This window comes from Phacochoerus africanus, chromosome 3, assembly GCF_016906955.1.
Source record: "Phacochoerus africanus isolate WHEZ1 chromosome 3, ROS_Pafr_v1, whole genome shotgun sequence".
Classification (NCBI taxonomy): Eukaryota; Metazoa; Chordata; class Mammalia; order Artiodactyla; family Suidae; genus Phacochoerus; species Phacochoerus africanus.
The window spans coordinates 113,982,135-114,003,674 of record NC_062546.1 but is presented as its reverse complement, the minus strand read 5'-3'; the positions used below and the strand labels follow the sequence as shown (position 1 = coordinate 114,003,674).

Here is a 21,540-nt window from a genome sequence, read left to right as displayed (position 1 = left end):
TGTAGGCCAGCAGCTGCAACTCCAATTCAACCCCTAGCCTGGGAACCTCCATGTGCCCCAGGTGTGGCCCTAAAAGGAAAAAGAAAAAAAGAAAAAGAAACCACACGTAGAGGAGATGAGAAGGAAGGAGAGAATGAAATCCAGCCTGAGTGGGATCAGCCTTCCCCTTCCATTTTCCTGTTTCCCTCACTTGGATTCAAACTGTCACAGCCTGCAGGGCCCAGAGTGCAGGACTGCGCCCTCCTGCCTCCACAGCTAGGCAGGTGGTGAATTCTGTTCCCCAAGGCTGGGCAAGAAGGAAGGAGTTCAAATGCGACATTCTGCACATCCAGGACATCCTTGTCCTTCAGACAAGAGATGGCCCTGGGGTTCCCACCAAAGCCCCATGGGGGAAGACTCGCCCACCAGTTCCTGAAGGACTATGATGAGGGTGGGTGTGCAATGGGTGACCTGAAATGATTTGCTCTGGGAACTGTGACTGTCTTTACCATGAAATCAGCTGAATGCTGTTACATCAGCCTCGTGACTAAGGGGGAAAGAATCCAACCATCCAAGACATTTTGCTAATCTGCCTTCCACTCAAGAAGCACAGAGGTAAAGAAAGGATCTTTTTTTTTTTCCACCCACTTTGCTTCAACAACACCCAGTTGTACCCAGTTTGTATAGGCTTGGGCTGCGTGTGGTTGAGTATCTGTTCACAGAGTAGATTTCTTCTCCTGAAAGCACTTCAAGGTCCCAAGGGACCTCAGAGCTAACACTTTTCCTATAAAGTCCAGCACATGACACATGGTGGGGACAGAGCTGGGGGGCACTTTTGGCACCTATCTTGCATTTAAATTTTACAAGCTCAAGCTCTGAGCTTTGAGATCACTAAGGAGCAGCAGCCACCCTTTGAGTGTGGAGCACCTTCTAGAAGGTTCTTCCCACTGGCTGGCTGGCTGTGCTCCAGCAAGGGTGCTCCCCCATCCATGCGCCAGCAGAGCCATGCTGCTCCCCAGCTTCAGAGCTAAGCTGGACCCAGCTGCCAATCTCCAAAATAAAATCAATGTGTGACCTTATTCACCAGCTGTACTGAGGAAACTAGCACAAACTAGGGCCAACTTTGAAGCCAAAAGGGAAGATGAGAAGTTGGGGGGGGGGCACTTGGCTGGACATGAAAGGTGTCTTGTCTGTCTGTTCCCTATTAGGCACAATTCTCTTGCAATCTGCAGCCTCAACATAATTCTCTTGACCAGAAACTCTCCAGAGAGATAGTGTCAGAAGGAAAAACAAACAATAGCATCCCTGACAGCAAAGTCACTTAAAAACCTATTTGTGGGTGGGGACGGGGGCTGGGGGGAGAAATGTCAGCTTGAGGGGAGGGTGTGCCTCACAGCAGGCAGCATGTGGAGGACCACTTGCCCTGGGACAGTCGGGGACATGAGGTGGAGCCCAGGAGAGGGCTAGTGAGCCAGGCGAGGAAGCGAAACTCCGAGTTCTCTGCCTTCCCAGTGTCACCCCTCATCCTCATGCCTCAAGACCCACCTTGCCTGGCTTCCTCACCGTGCACTCAACACGGCCCACTGTGAACATGGAGGTCTTGGGAGGGATTACCTTAGAAAAAAGTGGCCTCAATATATGCTAACTCCACTTCCTGTTTCTTTCTTTTTCTTTTTTCTTTTTTTTTTTTTTTTGCTTTTTAGGGCAGCACCAGCAGCATATGAAGGTTCCCAGGCTAGGGGACAAATAAGAGCTGTAGGCCATGGCCTACACCCCAGCCACAGTAATGCCACATTGGAGCTGCACCTTCAACCTACACCTCAGCTCACAGCAATGCCGGGTCCTTAACCCACTAAGCAAGGCCAGGAATCAAGCTCCCATCTTTATGGATACTAGTCAGGGTTCTTAACCCTCTGAGCCACACTGAAAACTCCCCACTTACAGTTTCTGCCCACCATCAGCAGCCAGAGGCCGAAAATCCATCTACCCCTGTAAGCTGAGAGCCAGCTCCCCAGGCTGCAGAGCCTGTTACCCCAACCCCCTTTGACCTGCCTTTGAGCAAAGCCATTGAGTGTTCCAGAGACCAGGCCCCACCCTCGCCTGCAGGAGCCCAGGGGTTCAGATTCTGGAGTTCGGGCGAGGGTCCAGTTCTGGGTCAGGATCCTGTTATAGGAGAGAGAATTTTTTTTTTTTTTTTTTTTAAGGAAGAAAAACTAATCAGAAGCAAAAAGTAAGAGCTTTTCCCTGCCTTTCGGACTTGTTTATTGCTAGGATATCTGATTTCAGCAGAGGAAGCCGGCACTGAAGCAAGGTTTTTATTGGCCGCTAGCATGAGGAATTCAGGGTTTGCCTTTGATTTGGCTTCCCCAGAACAGGAGGTACAGAAGGGCCCTCACTGCTTTGATGGAGGAGCTCCGCACTTTGGGGGCCCCCCACCAAACTCCCCTTTTCTGCAGCACCAACTAAAACACCCTGTGGAGGATGAGGGTGGAGCCAGGGGGCCCAGAGTGGAAGGTGGCCTCTGAACATCTCAGCAAGGAGAGTGAAATAGCAGACAAATGTTTTAAAAAGTTCTGAGACTGGCTCCAGGGCTCTCTGCCCTCCCTTCCCCCCGGAGTGGAGGGAAGGTCTGGTTTGGATGAAAGCAGTGTCTCTCCCTGACAGAGCTAGGCAGGCTGCACGGAGGGCCAGGCCTGATGGTTTCAATGTGTGGGGAAGATAAAGCCAGATCTGCGAGGTGGCTTCGCCAACAGCACTCCTCCTCGGATGGGCTGGTGGGCTCTAGGGAGGGGGGGGTTACAGCTGGGCCACAGACTCCAGGGGCTGATGCCGTGATCCCCCAGGGCTCCCCATAGATACCTTCATGCCCAGCCAGCAGCTGTTTGGGGTCTGGGGCTTCCCCCGACACCCCCGACACCCCAGCCAGCCTGAACTTGTCCACAGGCTTCCTGACTCCTCCTGGCTTCCAAAAGGGAGGAGGGGGGTGTTCCAACATTTGGGGGCTCAGAGTGAGCCCAGCCATCTCCCTCCCTGCATCCAACATCCATCTTCCCCTCTGATCTCCCTCATCATCCTTCCCCATAAATCACTGGTGACCAGAAGGACCCCTCGAAACTGTGGTCTCTGGAGTTCCCATCGTGGCTCAGTGGTTAACGAATCCGACTAGGAACCATGAGGTTGCAGGTTCGATCCCTGGCCTTGCTCAGTGGGTTAAGGATCTGGCATTGCCATGAGCTGTGGTGTAGGTTGCAGACACGGCTCAGATCCCACATTGCTGTGGCTGTGGTGTAGGCCAGTGGCTACAGCTCCGATTCGACCCCTAGCCTGGGAACCTCCATGTGCCACAGGAGTGGCCCAAGAAATGGCCAAAAGACCAAAAAAAAAAAAAAGAAACAAACAAACTATGGTCTCTAAGTGTCTTTGCTTTACTGCTTTATCCATCCGTGGGCAGCAGTTTGCTGCTGCTGCTGCTGCAGGGACTTTGGGTCCTGCACCAATGGAAGAGGGCAGCCCACCCCCCGCCCCCCGGGACGATGCTTCTGCCTGGGTAAGGCTCTTCACGTCCCAAGTTGGTGACTAGAAGGTCCACACAAGAGCCACCTTTCTCCTCTCCCCGGGCCTCCCTGTGTGACGGGTCACAGGCCTGTCTCCCATACTGAGCATGCCCGGCTGTGGCAGGGCCCATCCCTGGTGCAGCTCTTCTCACCGGTGAGGCCCAGGCCCACTGGGGCGGCCCTTGTGCCATTTGGGGCTCTGAGCTGAGGCCCAGGACCTCCCTCAAGCAGGGGGTGGGGAACAGGGAACAAGGCTCTCACTGTGTCCACTTCAAGGAACCTGGGCATCAAAAGGTCTTTAAGCGGTGAGTTTGAAAAAAGCATACAGGAGAGAACCACACTAGGGCCTGGAGCTGTGTGCTCGCAAACACACACACACACACTCACAGCCACAAGGTTCGTTTCATGTCTGTCTGGGTTTGAATCCCAAATCTGCTCCTCACCAGTCAGATTCGCTTGGGCCAAAGACAAACCCCCTTGATGTCTCAGTTCCCTCATTTGTCAACAGGGCACCTGTCTCTTGGTGTCCCTGTGACATTTCCAAGTGAATAAGCACGTAAAGTCCCTGGCACATAGTAAGAGCTCAGGAGCTGTCAGGGGCCAGCACTGAACCCAGCCGGCTAGGCTTACAGTCGGTTGGACTCTCCGCGGAGCAACAGGCGGGAGCAGCTCTGATAGACAGAGCAGATAAAGGCTGTCGGCAAACTGCTGCCTTCCTTCAGAAATGAAATACCATCCACTGAGGCCAAGGAAGAGCAGGACACTCCAAGAGGCAATTAAAGCTCCGAGGAGTTTCCGTTGTGGCTCAGCGGGTTAAGAACACAACTAGTATCCCATGCAGGTTCAAGCCCTGGCCTCACTCAGTGGATTAAGGATCTGGTGTTGCCACAAGCTGTTGGTGTAGGTCGCAGATGAGGCTCAGATCTGGCGTTGCTGTGGCTGTGGCGTAGGCCAGTGGCTACAGCTGCTCCAATTCTGCCCCTAGCCTGGGAACTTCCATATGCTGTGGGTGTGGCCATAAAAAAAGTTAAGTAAAAATAAAAAATAAAGCTCTGAGTGCCCAGCAAGCTTCCCTCACGGGTCTCTCACCAAGACGGGCTGACAGAATGAGGCTGCCCCCTCATATGCTTCAAACATGGACACCCAAGCCTCTGCTTCCTTCTGGTGCCCCCAGCTTGCAACAAAAGACCCAGCTGGAGACCAGGGCACAAAACCGGTAAAATCAGCCCAGAGTGAAACCAAAACTAGACACACCGGCTCACATACCCTGAGTGTCAAGGCCCCAGCGATCAGTCCTCTTGTCCTCAGGACAGGAGGCCCAGAGGGAGGGCCCCTCGACTGCATTTCTCCCAACCTCCCCTTCATCCCCATGCACCTTCCAGGACCCCCAGGCAGGCTGATAGGTCTTAGGAAATAGACCTGCACAGAAGCCTGACCTTGACCTTCCAAGGAGAAAGGGGTGTGGAGAGAGAGAGAGGGACAATGCACAAAGAAGCAGCAGGAGAGGAAAGGAGAAAGAGAAGCACAAAGAGGGGCAAGAAGCGGAGGGTAGTGACAAGAGAGGCAAACATCAAAGGGCCAGCTCCAGAAAGCCCCACAGAGGCCAGCCAGGCATCAGGACAGCTGCCCCAGGGAATGGGGTTCCCCACAAAGACCAACTTTTCCAGCAGATTTGAAATCCATCCTGCCAGGCTGCTGACGGGCCTCAGCTGTGAGTGAGGGCATTTCTCTGAGGCTTCCCACCAGCTGCGAGTGGCCAGGAGTGAGTGACCCCAGAGGAAGGGGGCAGTGGTGCCCAGAGAATCAGGCTGGGGAACCTAAAGAGAGGGAGGAGATGCTCCTGAAAGCTGGATTCACAGGCAAGGATGTTCCCCCAGGACCGAGGCCTCCTTCTGCTGCTGCTTCTAGACAAAGAGCAGAGAAGGAAAAGCAGGCCCAGGAGTTCCTGCCATGGCGCAGTGGGGTAAGAATCCAATTGTAGCAACTCAGGTTGCTGTGGAGGTATGGGTTTGATCCCTGGCCTGGCCCAGTGGGTTAAGGATATAGCATTGCTGCAGCTGTGGCATAGATCGTAGCTGTGGCTATGATTCGATCCCTGGCCCAGGAATTTCCATGTGCCTTGGGTGCAGCCCCCCCCCAAAAAAAGTTAAGTTTCCCAAAAAAGAGAGAAGAAAGGAGTTCCTATTGTGGCTCAAGAGATTTAGAACCTGACTAGTATCCATGAGGATACGAGTTTGATCCCTGGCCTCGCTCAGTTGGTTAAGGATCCAGTGAAGCTGCAGTGTAGGTCACAGATGTGGCTCAAGAAAAAGTTTTTTTGGAGTTCCTGCCATGGCACAGCGGAAACAAATCAGACTAGGAACCATGAGGTTGCGGTTTCAATCCCTGGCCTTGCTCAGTGGGTTAATGATCCGGCGTTGCCGTGAGCTGTGGTGTAGGTCACAGACACGGCTCAGATCTGGCGTTGCTGTGGCTGTGGCATAGGCCAGCAGCTCTAGCTCTGATGGGACCCCTACCCTGGGAATCTCCATATGCCACGGGCACAGCCCTAAAAAGACAAAAAAAAAAAAATTTAAAGTTTCGCTTTAGAAAAATAAAGCAAAAAAGGCTCAATTGCCAGTCTCCCCATCTTGCCCCAGGGAAGAGTGAGTAGGGCTGAGAGTGCCAAGCCTAGTTCTTTCTGGTGACCAGCTCCCATCCTGAGTACCACCCTCATTAGCATAAACTCTGGTATGCCCCAGAAGGTCCAGAAGAATCACAGAAGATACTCCTGTCACTCAGGAAAGGCCAAGGTTTTTAGGAGCTCAGGGTCCCCATTTCCCAGATGAGAAAACTGAGGCTTAGGTAAATTGAGTTGCCCAAAGTCACACCATCAGTAAAATGGAGAGCCCAGGATTTGAATCCAGCTTCAGCATCTCATGCACTTAGAAGCACAGTTCTTGAAACACAGGGAGAAGTTCATCATTTCCCTTAAAGGGTGAGTCTGATTTTTCATGGAGACAGAGGTTATGAGCCTCTCCTGTAGGAGTGCCTAAAGGATATACAGGTGCCTTGTGTGGGATGGAGTCTGATTGGAAGGGAATCCTTTGCAGGCTCAAGTACTTATCTGATACATCCCACAATTCCTACCCATTTCTGCGGGTTGCTGCTCATGCCACATTTGCATTTCCATCCAATCATGGGTCATGGGAGTTCCCTAGTGGCTCCTGAAGGATCCTGCATTGTCACTGCAGTGGTTCCAGTCACTGCTGTGTCACAGGTTCAATCCCTGGCCTGGGAACTTCTGCATGGCATGCGTATGGCCAAAAAAAAACCAAAAAACAAGAAAGTAATCAACAATTTAGGAGTCATAATGTCATCTATTGTTGGCTCAGGTCTGTATTAGGATCCTACTTCTAGAAGGCACAGAGGGAGCTGGGAAACCTGAGAATCCAAAGACCCTTCACAGGCCTGGAGCTGGGAGGCTAGCCATTGCCAGCTCCGATTCTATACACACGTTTCTAGTCTCTAATAGTCTTTAGTCGCACTTACTTTTCTCTTACACTGGAGCTCCTTCAGAAAGCCTCTGCCTTCCTTGGGTCCTCCAGAAGAATAAGGGACGGGAGTCCAGTTCTATCACCAGCTATAGTCTGGGAGCAGATGTCTACAAACGTTCAGCTCAGAGAGGGCCAGGAAATCACAGGAGAAAACCTCAAGAGGAAGCGAAGGAGTTTCTTGGGGTAATTATTGACAGCCTCCTCCTCCCCTTGAAATTACAGAGCATGGTGGCTGAAACTGGACTCTGGAGTCCAGAGGGCTGGCTTCAAATCCTGCATCCATCACTTCCGAGCTGTGTATCCTTGGGCAAGTTACTATTAGGGTGCCTCTTCCCCTCTTGTCTGTTAAACAGTCATCATCACCCTGTTGTGAGGACAAAATGAGCTAATTCTTGTAAAATGTAGTCACAAGCATCCGGCACTAACAAGCCTGCAGTAGATGCTAACTGTCCTAGTGTGTGTCTCCTGTGCCAGCTCTTGTCTGCTCAGGGCTCCAAGGGTGGGGACACTGACTGTGACCCATCTTCCACTCTCAGCTGCCCCCAGTGAAGGGTGGGGATAAGAGGCCCCAGCCACTCCTGGACAAGGGTGAATGGATTAGCACTGAAGCTGGGGGCAAGAGAAAAGTTGGCTAGCAGCTAGCACCCAGCAAAGGCAAACAGTTCTTTAGAGGAACCATAGTGGATGTGAGCCCCAGGCCCCTAAGGGGATAATTATGGTCTAGCAGAGTTAGGTGGATGTGAGCCCAGGCCCCTTTTAAGAAGATAATTATGGTGTAGTAGAATTAGGTCTTCTGCTCTAGATTGGACTAAAACTTTGGGTAAGCCTTCCACCCCCTTTGCTTCAGACAGAATTAATTCAGCCTCCTCCCTCTTATCATGGAACCTTATCCTTACTTCCCTGAAGAACTGATCACATGCGATCAGGGCCAGGGTCAAGCTTCCTAATCAGATACTTGGAGGTTGGGAACTAAGTTTGAGTCATCCTTCTATCTCAAAAGAACTCATTCATTCCACCCTACACCTCTGAGAACAGATAACCAGGAAAAAAAAAATTTAAGGGGAAAAGCTTTTGGGTAGCTCAGAGAAAAGAGCATTTAAAAAGGTATCGGTGTCTTGACTTATATTTAAGACTTAAGACTTATATATAAGTCTTATAAATAAGACTTAAATAAGACTTATATTTAAGTCTTAAATATAAGTCTTGTCTTATATTTAAGACACCATCAAACTCCTGGAAGAGAACATAGGCAAAACATTCTCTGACATCAACCTTATGAATATTTTCTCAAGTCATTCTCCCAAAGCAACAGAAATAAGAGCAAAAATAAACCAGTGGGACCTCATCAAACTGACAAGCTTTTGCACAGCAAAGGAAACCAAAAAGAAAACAAAAGGACAACTTACAGAATGGGAGAAAATAGTTTCAAATGATGCAACTGACAAGGGCTTAATCTATAGAATATACAAGCAACTTATACAACTCAACAGCAAAAAAGCCAACAACCCAATTGAAAAATGGTCAAAAGACCTGAATAGACATTTTTCCAAAGAAGATATGCAGATAGCCAACAAGCACATGAAAAAATGCTCAACATCACTGATTATTAGAGAAATGCAAATCAAAACTACCACGAGATACCACCTCACACCAGTCAGAATGGCCATCATTAATAAGTCCACAAATAACAAATGCTGGAGGCGGTTGGAGAAAAGGGAACCCTCCTGCACTGTTGGTGGGAATGTAAGCTGGTACAACCACTCTGGAGAACAGTATGGAGGTACCTTAGAAATCTATACATAGAACTACCCTATGACCCAACAGTCTCACTCTTGGGCATATATCTGAACAAAACTTTCCTTAAAAAAGACACATGCACCCACATGTTCTTTGCAGCTCTATTCACAGTAGCCAAGACATGGAAACAACCCAAATGTCCACTGACAGACAACTGGATTAGGGAGATGTGGTATATATGCACAATGGACTACTACTCAGCCATAAAAAAAAAAATGAAATAATGCCATTTGCAGAAACATGGATGGAACTAGAGACTCTCATACTGAGTGAAGTAAGTCAGAAAGAGAAAGACAAATACCATATGATATCACTTATATCTGGAATCTAATATATGGCACAAATGAAACTTTCCACAGAAAAGAAATTCATGGCCTTGGAGAATAGACTTGTGGTTGCCAAGTGGGAGAGGGATGGAGTGGGGTGGTTGGGGAGCTTGGGGTTAATAGCTACAAACTATTGCCTTTGGAATGGATTAGCAACAAGATCCGCTGTGTAGCACTAGGAACTATGTCTAGTACTTATGATGGAGCATGATAATGTGAGAAAATAGAATGTGTACATGTATGTGTAACTGGGTCACCATGCTGTACAGTAGAAGAAATTTGTATTGGGGAAATAACAATTAAAAATAATAATAATAATTTAAAAAAAGGTATCGGAGAGTTCCCATTGTGGCTCAGCAAAAAATAAACCCAACTAGTATCCATGAGGATGCAGGTTTGATCACTGGCCTAGCTTGGTGGGTTAAGAATCTGGAATTGCCATGAGCTCTGGTGTAGGTTGCAGCCTCGGCTTGGATCTTGGGACCCGGCATTGCTGTGGCTGTGATGTAGGCCGGCAGTTGCAGCTCCAATTCCACCCCTAGCCTGGGAACTTCCTTATGCCGTGGGTGTGGCCCTTAAAAAAAAAAAAGAATTGGAAAACAAAATCCTACCATATAGCACAGGGTACTATATTCAATGATCTGTGATAAACCATAATGGAAAAGAATAGGAAGAAGAATATTTATAAATATGAATATATACAACATATGAGGAATTTTTTGTTGTACCGCAGAAATTAACACAATATTATAAATCAACTATACTTCAGTAAAATTAAATTTAAAAAAAAAAATTTAAGTTCCCAGCGCTGGCTCTTTACACCTCAGACATTCAGTTTCCTCACCATACTTGTAAAATGGAAAGTCACTAGAGCTCCACTCATCTTCCTGAGTGAGTATAGAGGCCAAAAGTGATGATCAACAGGACAGGACAGCGTCCTGGAAATGTCTCCACCTCATTCCCACCTGTGGGAAAGCATCGCCTCATTAAATGTCAGCCTCAGAGAGTGGATGTTGCAGTGGAATTCCTTTCTAGCCTCTGAGTGCCTCCACTTAGCAAAAAAAAAAAAAAACAGAAATGACAGAAAGACTGTGTGACCCAGGCCAGAGGCCTCCTCTGCTCTGGTCTCTGAGAAGTTCCCTGGCCTGTGAACCAGAGGATTGGGTGGCAGGCCTGCCCTGGGCTGTGGCTCTGTGACGACCCTTCCTAGGAATGCAAGCCCGGCCCCTGCCAGCCCTGCAGAGGGCTCCTGCTGGGGGAGGCCCGTCTTCTCCCTTCCTCCATTTGCAGTCACTATTTATTTATCTTTGGAAGTTGAAGGAACCAGAGCCTGCAACTGGGACAGACCTGTGGAGCCAGAAGGAGCCAGTGTCTGGGCCTGGCATCTGCCGCTCATGTGAGGGAAAGAAGCCATTCCCAGCAAAGGGGGTGGGGGACCCAGCTGATATGCCACTGTACTAGGAAAGGTGCCACATACACCAGCAGAGCCAAGGGCACACAAAGACGGTGATGGTCACTACAGTGGCCGATTCGGTGGCCCAGTGAAGGATGGGAAAAGGAGCTCTGCCCAGGAACCCCTCAACCCTGGTAGCCTCATCTCCACAGCAAAGGTGCCATTTCCACTCCCCACCCCCAGCCTGCATCTCCCTGCAAGTGTCAGAAAAGGCAGCCTCTGTGGGAAGACAGGAAGCAGACACATTGGGCCACACTTCATTTGTCCCTCTGTCCCAGCTTGTGTTTCAGTCTATCTGGGAATCAAGGTGATTTTCAAACCCATCTGAGTGCCCTCCCACCACCACCGCTAACCAGTTGTCAGGCAACAACTTGCATTCACAAACTAGGGGACAGGCAGGGCCCCACTTTGACCCCCAAGATTCGACCCCCCCATGTGTCCTTAGAGCTGCCTAGAAAGGGCCCTCCTGACTGGGTACAGTGCTTTTTCCACTCCCAGCACACACCCCTGCTTTTCCCTTCTCCATCCCCCTCATTCCCACTGTTCCCCCAAACACACACGTGGATGTGGAAAAGGTAGGCAGTGGCAGATCTAGCCTGTCTGCCTTGGCCTTTGACCCCTCCTAGGCCGAAAGACATGCACCCCCCACTGGGCGAGGTCAGCCAGCAGCAAGGAGGGTCTGAGCCTCCTAAGACTTGGCTACGATCCTGCAGTGAGTGCTGGCCTCCAGACTGGACCATCAGGTCAGGGGTCAAGGGAAGCCGAGCCTCAGCAACCCCAGAGCAGTGAACAAAGTTAAACCAAAACATGGACATCTCTGGCCAAGCCCGCAGGTCAATGAAAGTCCCAGAGATATGGGGTGCAGGCTGGACAGGCATGAGTGAGGGAAGATTTTGTGAAAAGTGATGGCGGTTGGCTTTGAGGTCGGAGATGGGTTGTCAGGAGGAAGATTCCTGCCTCAGGGGAGAGGGGCGGGAGTGAGAAAAAGTCTACATTCAAGGCGGGTGCAGGGAACTTGCGGGGCCTCAAGCCGGCTGGCCCGCTCAGGCTCCGAGGAGGCCAGAGGCCTGGCTGCGTATCGGGAGGCGCTAGGGCCTCGCGGACGGACTAGCTGGCGAGGGGAGGGCGCCCGCTCGGGAGGGAGGGAGGGGGCTGGCGGCGGCGGGAGCGGCGCCGCGCCGAGCTGCCTCCATCCATGGCACGGAGCGGCGGCGGCGGTGGCGGCGGCGGCGGCGGCGGCAGGAGCCCGGCGCGATCCGCTAGGTCCCAGCCCCGCGCAGAGCGAGCAAGCGACGCGGAGGTGTCCGGCCTCAACCGGCCCGAGAGAACCGCGCAGAAACTCGGGCCGCGACGCCTGGGGCCGCCCGCGCCGCGCTGACAGCCGCGCCCGCGTCCTCCCCGCCGGGGCGCTCGCCGGACATGCCCCCGGGGGGCGGCGGCGGGGACCCCGGGGCTTGCCTCCGCCCAGGGCCCCCCGCCCCGCCCTCGGGCGCCCCGGGCCCCCGCTGAGCACGCCTCCCGCACTCTCGGATCCCTCTGGCCGGCGCGCAGACGGGCCCCAGCGCTGTCGGTCCCCGCGGGGCGATGGGCTGATGGGCACCGCGGGGCGCAGGATGCGGGCGGCGCCCGCGCGCCTGCTGCTGCAGCTGCTACCCTGGCTGCTGCTCTTGGTGCCCGGGACCTGGGGCGCGCCCGGCTGCCCGGTCCCCATCCGCAGCTGCAAGTGCTCGGGGGAGCGGCCCAAGGGGCTAAGCGGCGGCTCATCCAACCCGGCACGCAGGAGGGTGGTGTGCGGCGGCGGGGACCTCCCGGAGCCTCCGGAGCCCGGCCTTCTGCCTAACAGCACCGTTACCCTGTGAGTACCAAACTCGGCCAGCCCAGCCCGATCCCCGACGAGGGGACGAAAGGAAACCAGACGGGAGGGGTGAGAAATGGGGGACCGAGAGGATGCCAACACTTCAGAGACTCTAGGACAGGCCTGGTCCAGAAGAAGAAAAGGGAGGCTTGGAGAAGCAGGGGGAAAATTAGAGCTCCAGGGGTGTCGAATGAGGAAGGAGCATGGCGTGGAGTGGGGGTGGGGGCGTCCCAAAGAGAGGCAAGGCGGACGCCCACTCACCTGCACAGGTGAAGGGGAATGCGCGCTGGCGGAACGCCCACGCCCCTTGAGTTTCCAGCCGGGGCTGGAGTTGCGGACTTCGGGGACCTGAAGTGGGCAGGCTCGGGGAAGGCTCAGGGAAGCTCGACGCCTGCGGCCCAGTAGGTGGTTGTGGTCTTTACCACCGCGGACGCGTCCCTGGCGGCACGCCGATTCACTACGCGGGCCTGGCTCCTCCAGTTGGGGGCGCCCCATTCGACCCTGAAGCCTGCCAGCCCCGCTTCCAGATCTTCTTTCTAGCGCAGGCGGGAGGGTGGGCTCGGAAAAAGTCTGTCCTCGGGGTGCAGGCGCTTCTGGGGTGAACAAGACCCCAGCGTCCCGATTCTTCTCGGGCCCCTCTCCCGCCCGCGCGCATCTGTGAAGTGAGCTCTGTTTTGGGTCCTGCATCCGTCCCTCTTCTTTCCCTCCCCGGATATAACACGAGCTTTGGCTGTTTCTCGATTGACTTCTTCGCGTAGGGATTGCGAAGACAGAAACCTGGCTGAGGTCGGAAGGAGGCTGCCTCCTAGGCTCCTCCGGTCTTCCCAAGTTTCCCTTCTCAGCTGGAGCCTTATTAAACTCTCACTTTGACGGCAACCAGCGCGGCCGGACGCGCCGCAACTCAAACCCAAACCTCCGCGAGGGGGGTCCGAAATCCCGGCAACAGCGAGAGAATTAGCGACCCCTCCCCACCGCGACGATTTCCTGCGCAGACCACGTGCTTGCAGCTCCACGCACGCGGCGGAGTGGAGGGTCCGGCCCTAGCGGCGGCCCCTTCCTTTCCTGTCCCGGATCCAGCCTACGACAAGCCGCTTCCCCTTCCTTGTCCTCCTGACCCCAGTGGCAACCGTTTCCCCACCGCCCCTTGCCCGGAGTTGGAGCTGGCGCACAGTCTAGCCGATTGTGTCCAGAACAATACAGTAACGCCTCTGGTTGGGTGAGTTCAGAGGCTGCCCGCTTCCTGACAGGACACGACTGGTCAGCCTCTGACGTTGGCCGCCCGGCCTGTATTTTCCCCCAGCTGGGGTGGGTGGGTGTTTGTGTGCATGAGGGGGCTGGAAGCCAGGTCTCCGCTCTCTTCCATGGCCTAGCAGCTGGGACCGGACAGGGTCCCGCAAAGTAGCCCTGGCAGCGGATTCAGATCCCTCTTGAGTGTCCACTGGTGTTGAAGTGTCCAGACAGGCCTGGGCATTCCCCAGCCCACTCAGTTCTGGAGGAGAAAAATACTTGCTGCGTGGAATAGCTGGGCCAGTGTCTGTGTGATTACCCACTGGGCTATGATTATTCAGTTCTGGGAGGGGTGTGTGTGTGTGTGTGTTCTGGATCTGGTGGCTGTGCTCACACATGTGTTAGGATTAGGGAACCCTCACATGCTGAAGGCAGAAGGAAGTGGGGGAGCATTAAAAGGTGGTTTTGCTGTACACCTTAGAATGGCAACTAATGCTTTCCAGCCATGGCTAATTCCCATCGACGCCACTCCAAGGACAGAGCAGGGCCAACTCTTGATGAGAATATATTGGGACACAGTGACAGCCAACAGAACTACTAGCTCACCTTCCCATCCCAAACCATCCCTAAAGGAAGACCCCACCTTTTGTCCCAGGCCACTGTCACCTTCCAAAGGAACAGGCCCCCTGAGCCTAGCTGGACATCTCCATGGGGACAGCAGCCAGGGTAGACCAGAGCTGCCCATGAGAGCCCGCTGGTGCATGAGCCGGGGCGTTGCGGGGGGGGGGGGGGGGGAAGGGCGGTGAGTAAGACCAGTCATGGCCATATTCCTTAGACGCTCCCCTCAGGCTCCACCTGGTCCTGATCCCCTGACAGCCACCCCTCCTCCAAGCTGGCTTCTGAAGGAAAAAGAGCCCCTGTTCTTCTTAAGCAGAAGCTGTGCAAGGATTCTCTTTTGGGGCTCCAGTCCCTCCAGCAAACCCACCCTACCCAGCATGCATTTTGAGGGAAGAAGGAAGAGAAGGGCTGGGAAGGGGCTTCCTCTCTTCCAACCTGGCAGCAAAGAGAGGCTAAGAGCACAAAAACCTTCACAGCCTCCCAAACTCCTCCTCTTTACTCTTTTATTACTTTTTTCCACACAATGTTCCCCTTTCACCTTTTTGCCCATCACCTGGTGCAAACAACAGGACTCGGGCCAGTGGTCTTCGAATTCTGGCTTTCCCCTCCCTCCCCTCCCCTGCTTTCCTCCAGCAAGGGCCCCCAGTCCCCTTCACACACCACCCCGCCCCCTGGAAAGGGGAGGAACTCAGACCTCCACCTGGGGAAGCCTGGCCCAGTTCAGGCAGAGAAAGTGCTAGGTAAGGTGCCTGTCTGCAAGGAGCCTCCTATCTCTGCTCAGAAAGCCTCTGGGCCATTCAAGGGCAATCCTGGGAACAGTCCTGTTTCCCTCACGGAAAACCCGTCCACCTCCACCCTGTTATCTCAACCCCTGCCTTCTGTTTTTGCAGACCAAAGGCCCCCCTCTTCCCACCCCTGGCTGCCCCCCCCCAGTGGATTTTCATTTGCAGTTTTCCAGGAAAGCAGAACTCTTGGCTTCCTTCCTGATCCATCTGTCCTACCCCACCCCCTAGTCTCGTGGCCCAATCCATGGGCAGTTGTGGGTACAAATGCTGGTCCAGAGCAGGAGCCTTAATGGGCCTGGGCGGAGGACAAAGGCTTATCACAGGGAGAAGCTGCATGGGGGAGGGGATGTGGACCACTGCGAGCCCCCCCCCACCTCCCCTGGGCAGCAGCTGATGGGCCTGCCCTCTGGTTCTGGGCTCTGGGAGTTAAGAGTGGGGCAGAGGGATAAGGAATTCCAGGGGAGGACTGATAATGGATAACTCTAGAAGGAGATTTCCTACGAAGACCTCCCAGGACCTCTGAGCAGCCCCTCAGAGGATACCAGGCAGTGTCATAAAATCCCGGGCCCCTGGGCAGAATAGGGCCCTAGAGACAGTCAGGCCCAGCCCTTACATCTGACAGCTGAGCAGGAGGAGGCCAGATGAGGAGAGGGCCACGTCTGGCCAATGGCCATACACAGTTTAGCTGACTGATTCCAGAGTCAGGATTGGTTGAGTTCTCTTCGTTTTCCTCTCAGGTGAGAGACTCAGTGTTCACCTGGCTGGACTTGGGACCCAGTGGACACAAAAGCTGCTTTAAACAACCCAGTCCCTTCCCAGCAGGACCCAGGCCCTTTTGACCTGGGAACATTCCAAGGATGGGTGGGGAGGGGGCAGACATGGGACAGGGGCACTCACTCCAGACTCTCCCAGAGCCAACAAACCCTCACCTACTCAGCGGGCCCATTGCGGTGGGGGGCCTGGGGGGAGGTGCTGCCCACCACCTAGGCTGCCCCCCTAGGAGAGAAGGGGCATTTGCCACACACATGTGCCCAGCAGTGGCTGGGACTCTTTGCTCACCCTCTGGTGAGCTTCAGGAGCGTCATGGGCGGAGGGGAGCTCCAGTCGTCCAGCTCCGGATGGGGTCCTTTCCTCAGCGCCCCACACCCCAGCCCCCCGGGGTTCCAGTTAGGGGTAGCTGGGGACAAAGTGTGCCAAGCAGCCTCCACAGAGCCTGAGGGGTGGGGAGAGATGCTGGCTGGAGGGGCGGGGCCCACGCGGCCTCCCCACCCCCTTCCTTTCCACCCTCTTTCCTCCATATGGTTCTCATAAGGTCTGGGCTCAGAGACAGCAGCCAGAGGAAGTGGCTGTGTACAGAGAGCTTTTGTGCGGGAGAGGAGGGGGAGGGGGAGGGAGCGAAGAGAAAGAAGGAAAGGAGGGAAGAGGCTGAAGCTCCAACTCGCTCTCCCCTACCCTCCCAAAGGTGCGGGGTCTCGGCTGCAGCGCCCCCATGTGGCCTCCCGCTTGCCCGAAGTGAGGGGCCCAGAAAAATCCCAGCCCCTCCCTGACTCAATACCAGGGGCGAGGAGCTGGAGGCTACCAGCCTGGGTTCCTGGATTCCTGAGGCCTTTCCTGAAGGGCTGAGGAACCCTTAGGGCGCCCCTTTGTGCAGGACGTCAGGGCCCCGGGGTCCTACCTCGGGAAGATCACCAGGCAGAGAACAGAGAACAAAGCCCTCCTGCTTCACTGGTTGAGTCCCTGTCGCGCTAAAGGGACTGGGGAGGGCGGCTGGCTGGGCACCTATAGTTCAGCCCTCCAGTGGGGCCAGGACCCAGAACGGGTTATTGGGCCTGAACATCCAGAACCCACCCACGCAAGAACCCAGCCACTCCTACTTGCTGTTGCCGAGGGGGAGGGACTGGGAGTTCAGGGTTAATAGATACAAACCGTTACATTTAGAATGGATAGACAACGAGGCCCCACTGCATAGCACAGGGAACTGTGTCCAATCACTTGTGATGGAGCATAATGGAGGACAGTAATGAGAGGGAGAGTGTGTATACATGTATGATTGGGTCACTTTGCTGTACAGCAGAAATTGACAGAATAATGTAAGTCAACTATAATAATAATGATAAAAAGAACCCAGCCACTCCTGACACCACCCCCCCCCCCAAGTCTCTTCCTGCTGCCCACCATAGCTCATCCTTGTGTTGGGGGGATGCAGTTCCTAGTCCTAGTGAGCCTGAGAACTTACCCCAAAGGCCCAGGCAAACCAATGTAATTTGAACCTCTTGGTAAATTGATCCTTAAATTTGGGGTCACGTTTGTAAAGGGAGCAAGTGCTTCGAAGTTTATGCCACAGGGGAGTTACTGGGATAAGATCTCTCTCCTGCAGGAGCAAAAAGTTCCAGCCTCTGAGTTGATCCCCAGCCTTTCTTTCAGTGAGCCGCCTTCACCAAAGCCCAGAGAGGGCAGGCGAGTCCCCCAGTGCCACACAGCCTGGACCAGGACCCCCTCACTCCTCCATCACCCTCATTTTGCCTCCCTGGGACCAAACAGAGAGCAGGGAAGGAGAGAGGAGGGAAATGGCCCTGGGCTGAGGAACCAGAAGGAAAATCCGGTAACTGCTAGGAAGGGGCTGTTCAGAGGGGCTGTTTATTTTTATTCCCCCAGCCCAGCCGCTCTGTTCTATTTAGAGCTCAGACACTGACAGGACAAAGCTGCCTCCTCCCCTTCCTCCCTCCTCCGAGGGGCCCCCATCCTTCCCAAACTCCAGAACATTCCTTTGCTTTTAGGACTTGGTGATGGGGGTGGGGGGAGCAGAGACACTGCAGAGTGTAGCTCAGGCCGGCAGCCTCCCAGGACCCAGCGTTCCCAGCCTTGGGAGCGGGGAGAGGCAGCAAGGGGTGTGTAAGATGGATGGGGCCAGGTGAGGGCCAGGGGACCAATCTGTCACGGAGGAGCAGGGAACCGGCTGGAGAGAGAGGCTGAGGAGGGAGTTCCAGCCCGAACTTGAGGGTCCAGACATCTCCCAGCTGGAAAGTGAAGGGAAGGTCGGAGAGCCCCCTCCTCCCTTGCCTCCCCACCTCCCTCCCCCATGCTGCTTTGCCTGCTGGGAACTGTGTGTTGGGGCAGAAACGATAGACTTGAGGAGACTCAGCATCCAGGATGGGAAAAACCATTAAGCGTAAGGAGTGGGAGTCTTCAATCCAGACCTTTCTTTTTTTTTTTCCCCCCAGGGCCACACTCACAGTATATGGAAGTTCCCAGGCTAGGGGTTGGATTGGAGTTGCAACTGCCAGCCTACACCACTGCTACAGAAATGCCAGATCCTAGCCCCGATCTGCAACCTACACCTCAGCTCATGGCAACGCCGGATCCTTAACCCAGTGAGTGGGGCCAGGGGCCGGGGTGGAACCTGCATCCTCAGAGATAATAGGTTTGTTACCACTGAGCCACGATGGGAACTCCCCAGACCCTTTTTTTACTGAGAAGAAAACCCCCCAGAGAGGGGCCGACCTGTCCAAGGTCACACAGCTCCTAGCTAGACCATAGGGCTCCTGCTCTGGGTCAGGGTCAGCCCGTTCCCACACTGACCAGTCAGAGCTGTCCTCCCTGGGGACAGGGCAGGGAGATACACTAGTCTACTTCCTATGGATAGTGAGCCAGGGAGAGGGGCGGCCACCCCCATGATAGCCTAACCCGTACAAATGTACTTAGGGACCGCTGTACAAAATCACCGTGCAGAGGATTGGGTGGGGAAGTGGGGACAGGAGGAAACTGCCTCCTGACTTCGGAAAGCCATAGTTCATTGGACCATCCCCACCTTCCCGGGAGTTCTGCCTCTCCAGGTACCCACCCAGTCATTCCACCAATGCCTGCTATGTGTCCAGCCCTGTGCCAGGGGGTGAGAGACCTGGTCTCTGCCCTCAGCATCCTTACAGTCTCATCATGGAGACTTGCATCCAGACTCACAAAGGGGGCAGCATCAGGGTCTCCAAGCTCCCAAGGAAAACCTCTGGGGTGGAAGGATTAAAGAACTCCTTTATACTTAGGTAGAAAAGACTAATAACAGACTCGTCCTTTCAGGTTTATGTTTGTTTGTTTTGTTTTGTTTTGTCTGTTTGCCTTTTCTGGGGCTGCTCCCGCGGCACATGGAGATTCCCAGGCTAGGGGTCTAATTGGAGCTGTAGCCGCCGGCCTACGCCAGAGCCACAGCAATGTGGGATCCGAGCCGCGTCTGCGACCTACACCACAGCTCATGGCAACCCTGGATCCTCAACCCACTGAGCAAGGCCAGGGATCGAACCTGCAACCTCATGGTTCCTAGTCAGATTCGTTAACCACTGAGCCATGAAGGGAACTCCTCGGGTTTATTTGTATTTTAAATAAACATCTAAAAGCTTGGCTCCCCAGTGGTGGGATTTTAACACCCAGCTTCCTCCCACTGGACAGACATACACACACACATCTTCCTCCACCTTCCATGTGTGGGAGATGGTAGACACTAGGTCTCATTGTGTCTGTAGTACTGATGTGTTCCATGGAGCCAAGTACATAGTAGGTGTTCATGTTGGTTTGAAGGACGAATGAATGGATGTCCAGTGTGAGTGATTATGGCAGGCTCAATTCCGTGTGCTCAAGCCCTAGGGCTGGGGACCCCCGAATTCCCATCAGGGCACACTGACCACCCACCACCCACACCTGCAGGTATTCCTCCCCACCCCAGCCCCAGTTTCTTGGTTCTGCCTGCTGACCACCAAGATGCTGTGCCCTTAGAGAGAGAATAGGTTAGAGAAAAGGAGGCAGGGAGGCTTGTGTGTAGGCGCCATTGCAAGACAGTTTTCCCTCTTGACCCTGACCTCAGGCCCTGCCTGGACAGCCCAGCTTCAAGGCCGAGGTTAGAGGTCCTCTAAAGCCCGGGGAAGGGAGGCCCTACCAGGGTGTCCTTCTAACCAGTAGGTGCTCAGGGCTGGCCAGACAAGCTTCCAGCCAGGATGAAGGAGGTACGGGAGTGCCATGCATCCTCTCCAGCCTTTATGTCCCCTGCAGTTAGGCTCCGTGGACGTGAAGGGCAGGCTTCAGTCTGAGATGTGGGTCAGAGCAGGGCTAAAATGCACACTTCATGAAACAGAATGTTGGTTGCTCACTGGCATAATGTGACATTTGGTAGTTATATAGTTAAGCATTCGTTGATTGACGTTTGTAGCATTTATAGTTAAGTTGTTATTTTTTTTCTTTTTTCTTTTTTTTTTTTTGTCTTTTTTAGGGCCTCACCCATGACATATGGAGGTTCCCAAGCTAGGGGTCCAATTGGAGCTATAGCTGCCGGCCTACGCCACAGCAACGTGGGATCTGAGTTGCATCTGCGACCTACACCACGGCTCATGGCAACACCAGATCCTTAACCCACTGAGCGAGGCCAGGGATCAAACCCACAACCTCATGGTTCCTAGTCGGAGTCGTTAACTGCTAAGCCATGAAGGGAATTCCCAGTCGTGACTTTTTTTTTCTTCTGGTTTCAGATGCCCTTGTGGGGCCCTGGAAATGCTTCAAGGCCCTGGTACTGTGCCTATGGGCGGGGCCAGGAAGTCCAGTTTCACCTCAGTGGTGTGGCTGGTTATGGGCCTGAGGCCTTTTTGGTGTCAGTGAGCAGACGGCCTTCTTCTCTCACTGATAGTCTCCCAAAGACCAGGTGCCAGCAGCGAGTGTTGGAGACGGGACCTTCCCAGCCTAAGGGGCCTTAGTGATGGCCTAAATTCCAGACCCAGAATTCCTGGAGAGCACGGAGCCTCAGTGTCCTGGCCTGTATTCCTTGTATCCATGTGTGCTGGGTGGGGCGGGAGGGGGATGCTGACATGTATGACTTCCTGCACATGTGAGAACCCTTTGGTTCAGGCATGTGCAGGCCCCACACCCCACAGAGCAGTGCCCACGTGACCCCTATGGGGTCATCTTTGATGTCCAGCTGGGATCTGGCAAGTTCCTGTGGCTGCCCAGAGGCCACAGGGCCTCTGCAGACGCCAGCCCTTGGCTCCTGTGGCCTCCAGCCTCATTAGCAAGCGGTAACTCTCTGCTTGCTTCTCTTCCCTAAAATAGGACCCGAGCCGGGAGGGAGTTCTGGAATGGACTCAGTGTGCCCCCTCTCCTTGGCCGGATTTCAGATTCTGGGGTAGAGAACAGGGGCCTCCAGGGACTGGCCCCCCTTCCTGTGAAAACGTGATGTTGGGGTGGTGGAGGGAGAGGAAGAAGCTGAGGATGCTGAGCTGGGCGAGCCTGGGTCTGAGGCGGGTGGCGTGGTTGGGAAGGACGTCCACCTGGAAGGCTCCTTGTGCTGGTGAGAGAGGAGGCTAGGGCTGTCTGTGGGGTGGGGTAGGGGGGCTAAGAGGGGGAGATGCTGGCATCACGTCTGCGACTCTGGACAGAAG

At 54.1% G+C, this 21,540-nt stretch overlaps 1 protein-coding gene across 2 annotated transcripts in view; it reads left to right on the top strand.

Moving 5' to 3' along the window:
* The first annotated feature begins 11,836 nt into the window (after positions 1-11,836).
* ADGRA2 (adhesion G protein-coupled receptor A2) overlaps positions 11,837-21,540 on the top strand; it is a 37,561-nt gene continuing 27,857 nt past the window's right edge. Inside the window, exon 1 of one of the 2 annotated variants that reach the window (XM_047772499.1) lies at positions 11,837-12,500. In XM_047772499.1, coding sequence (XP_047628455.1) covers positions 12,238-12,500 — 263 coding nt within the window. In that variant the 5' untranslated portion in view covers positions 11,837-12,237. The remainder of the gene's footprint in view (positions 12,501-21,540) is intronic. The other variant, XM_047772498.1, reaches the window with a different exon arrangement.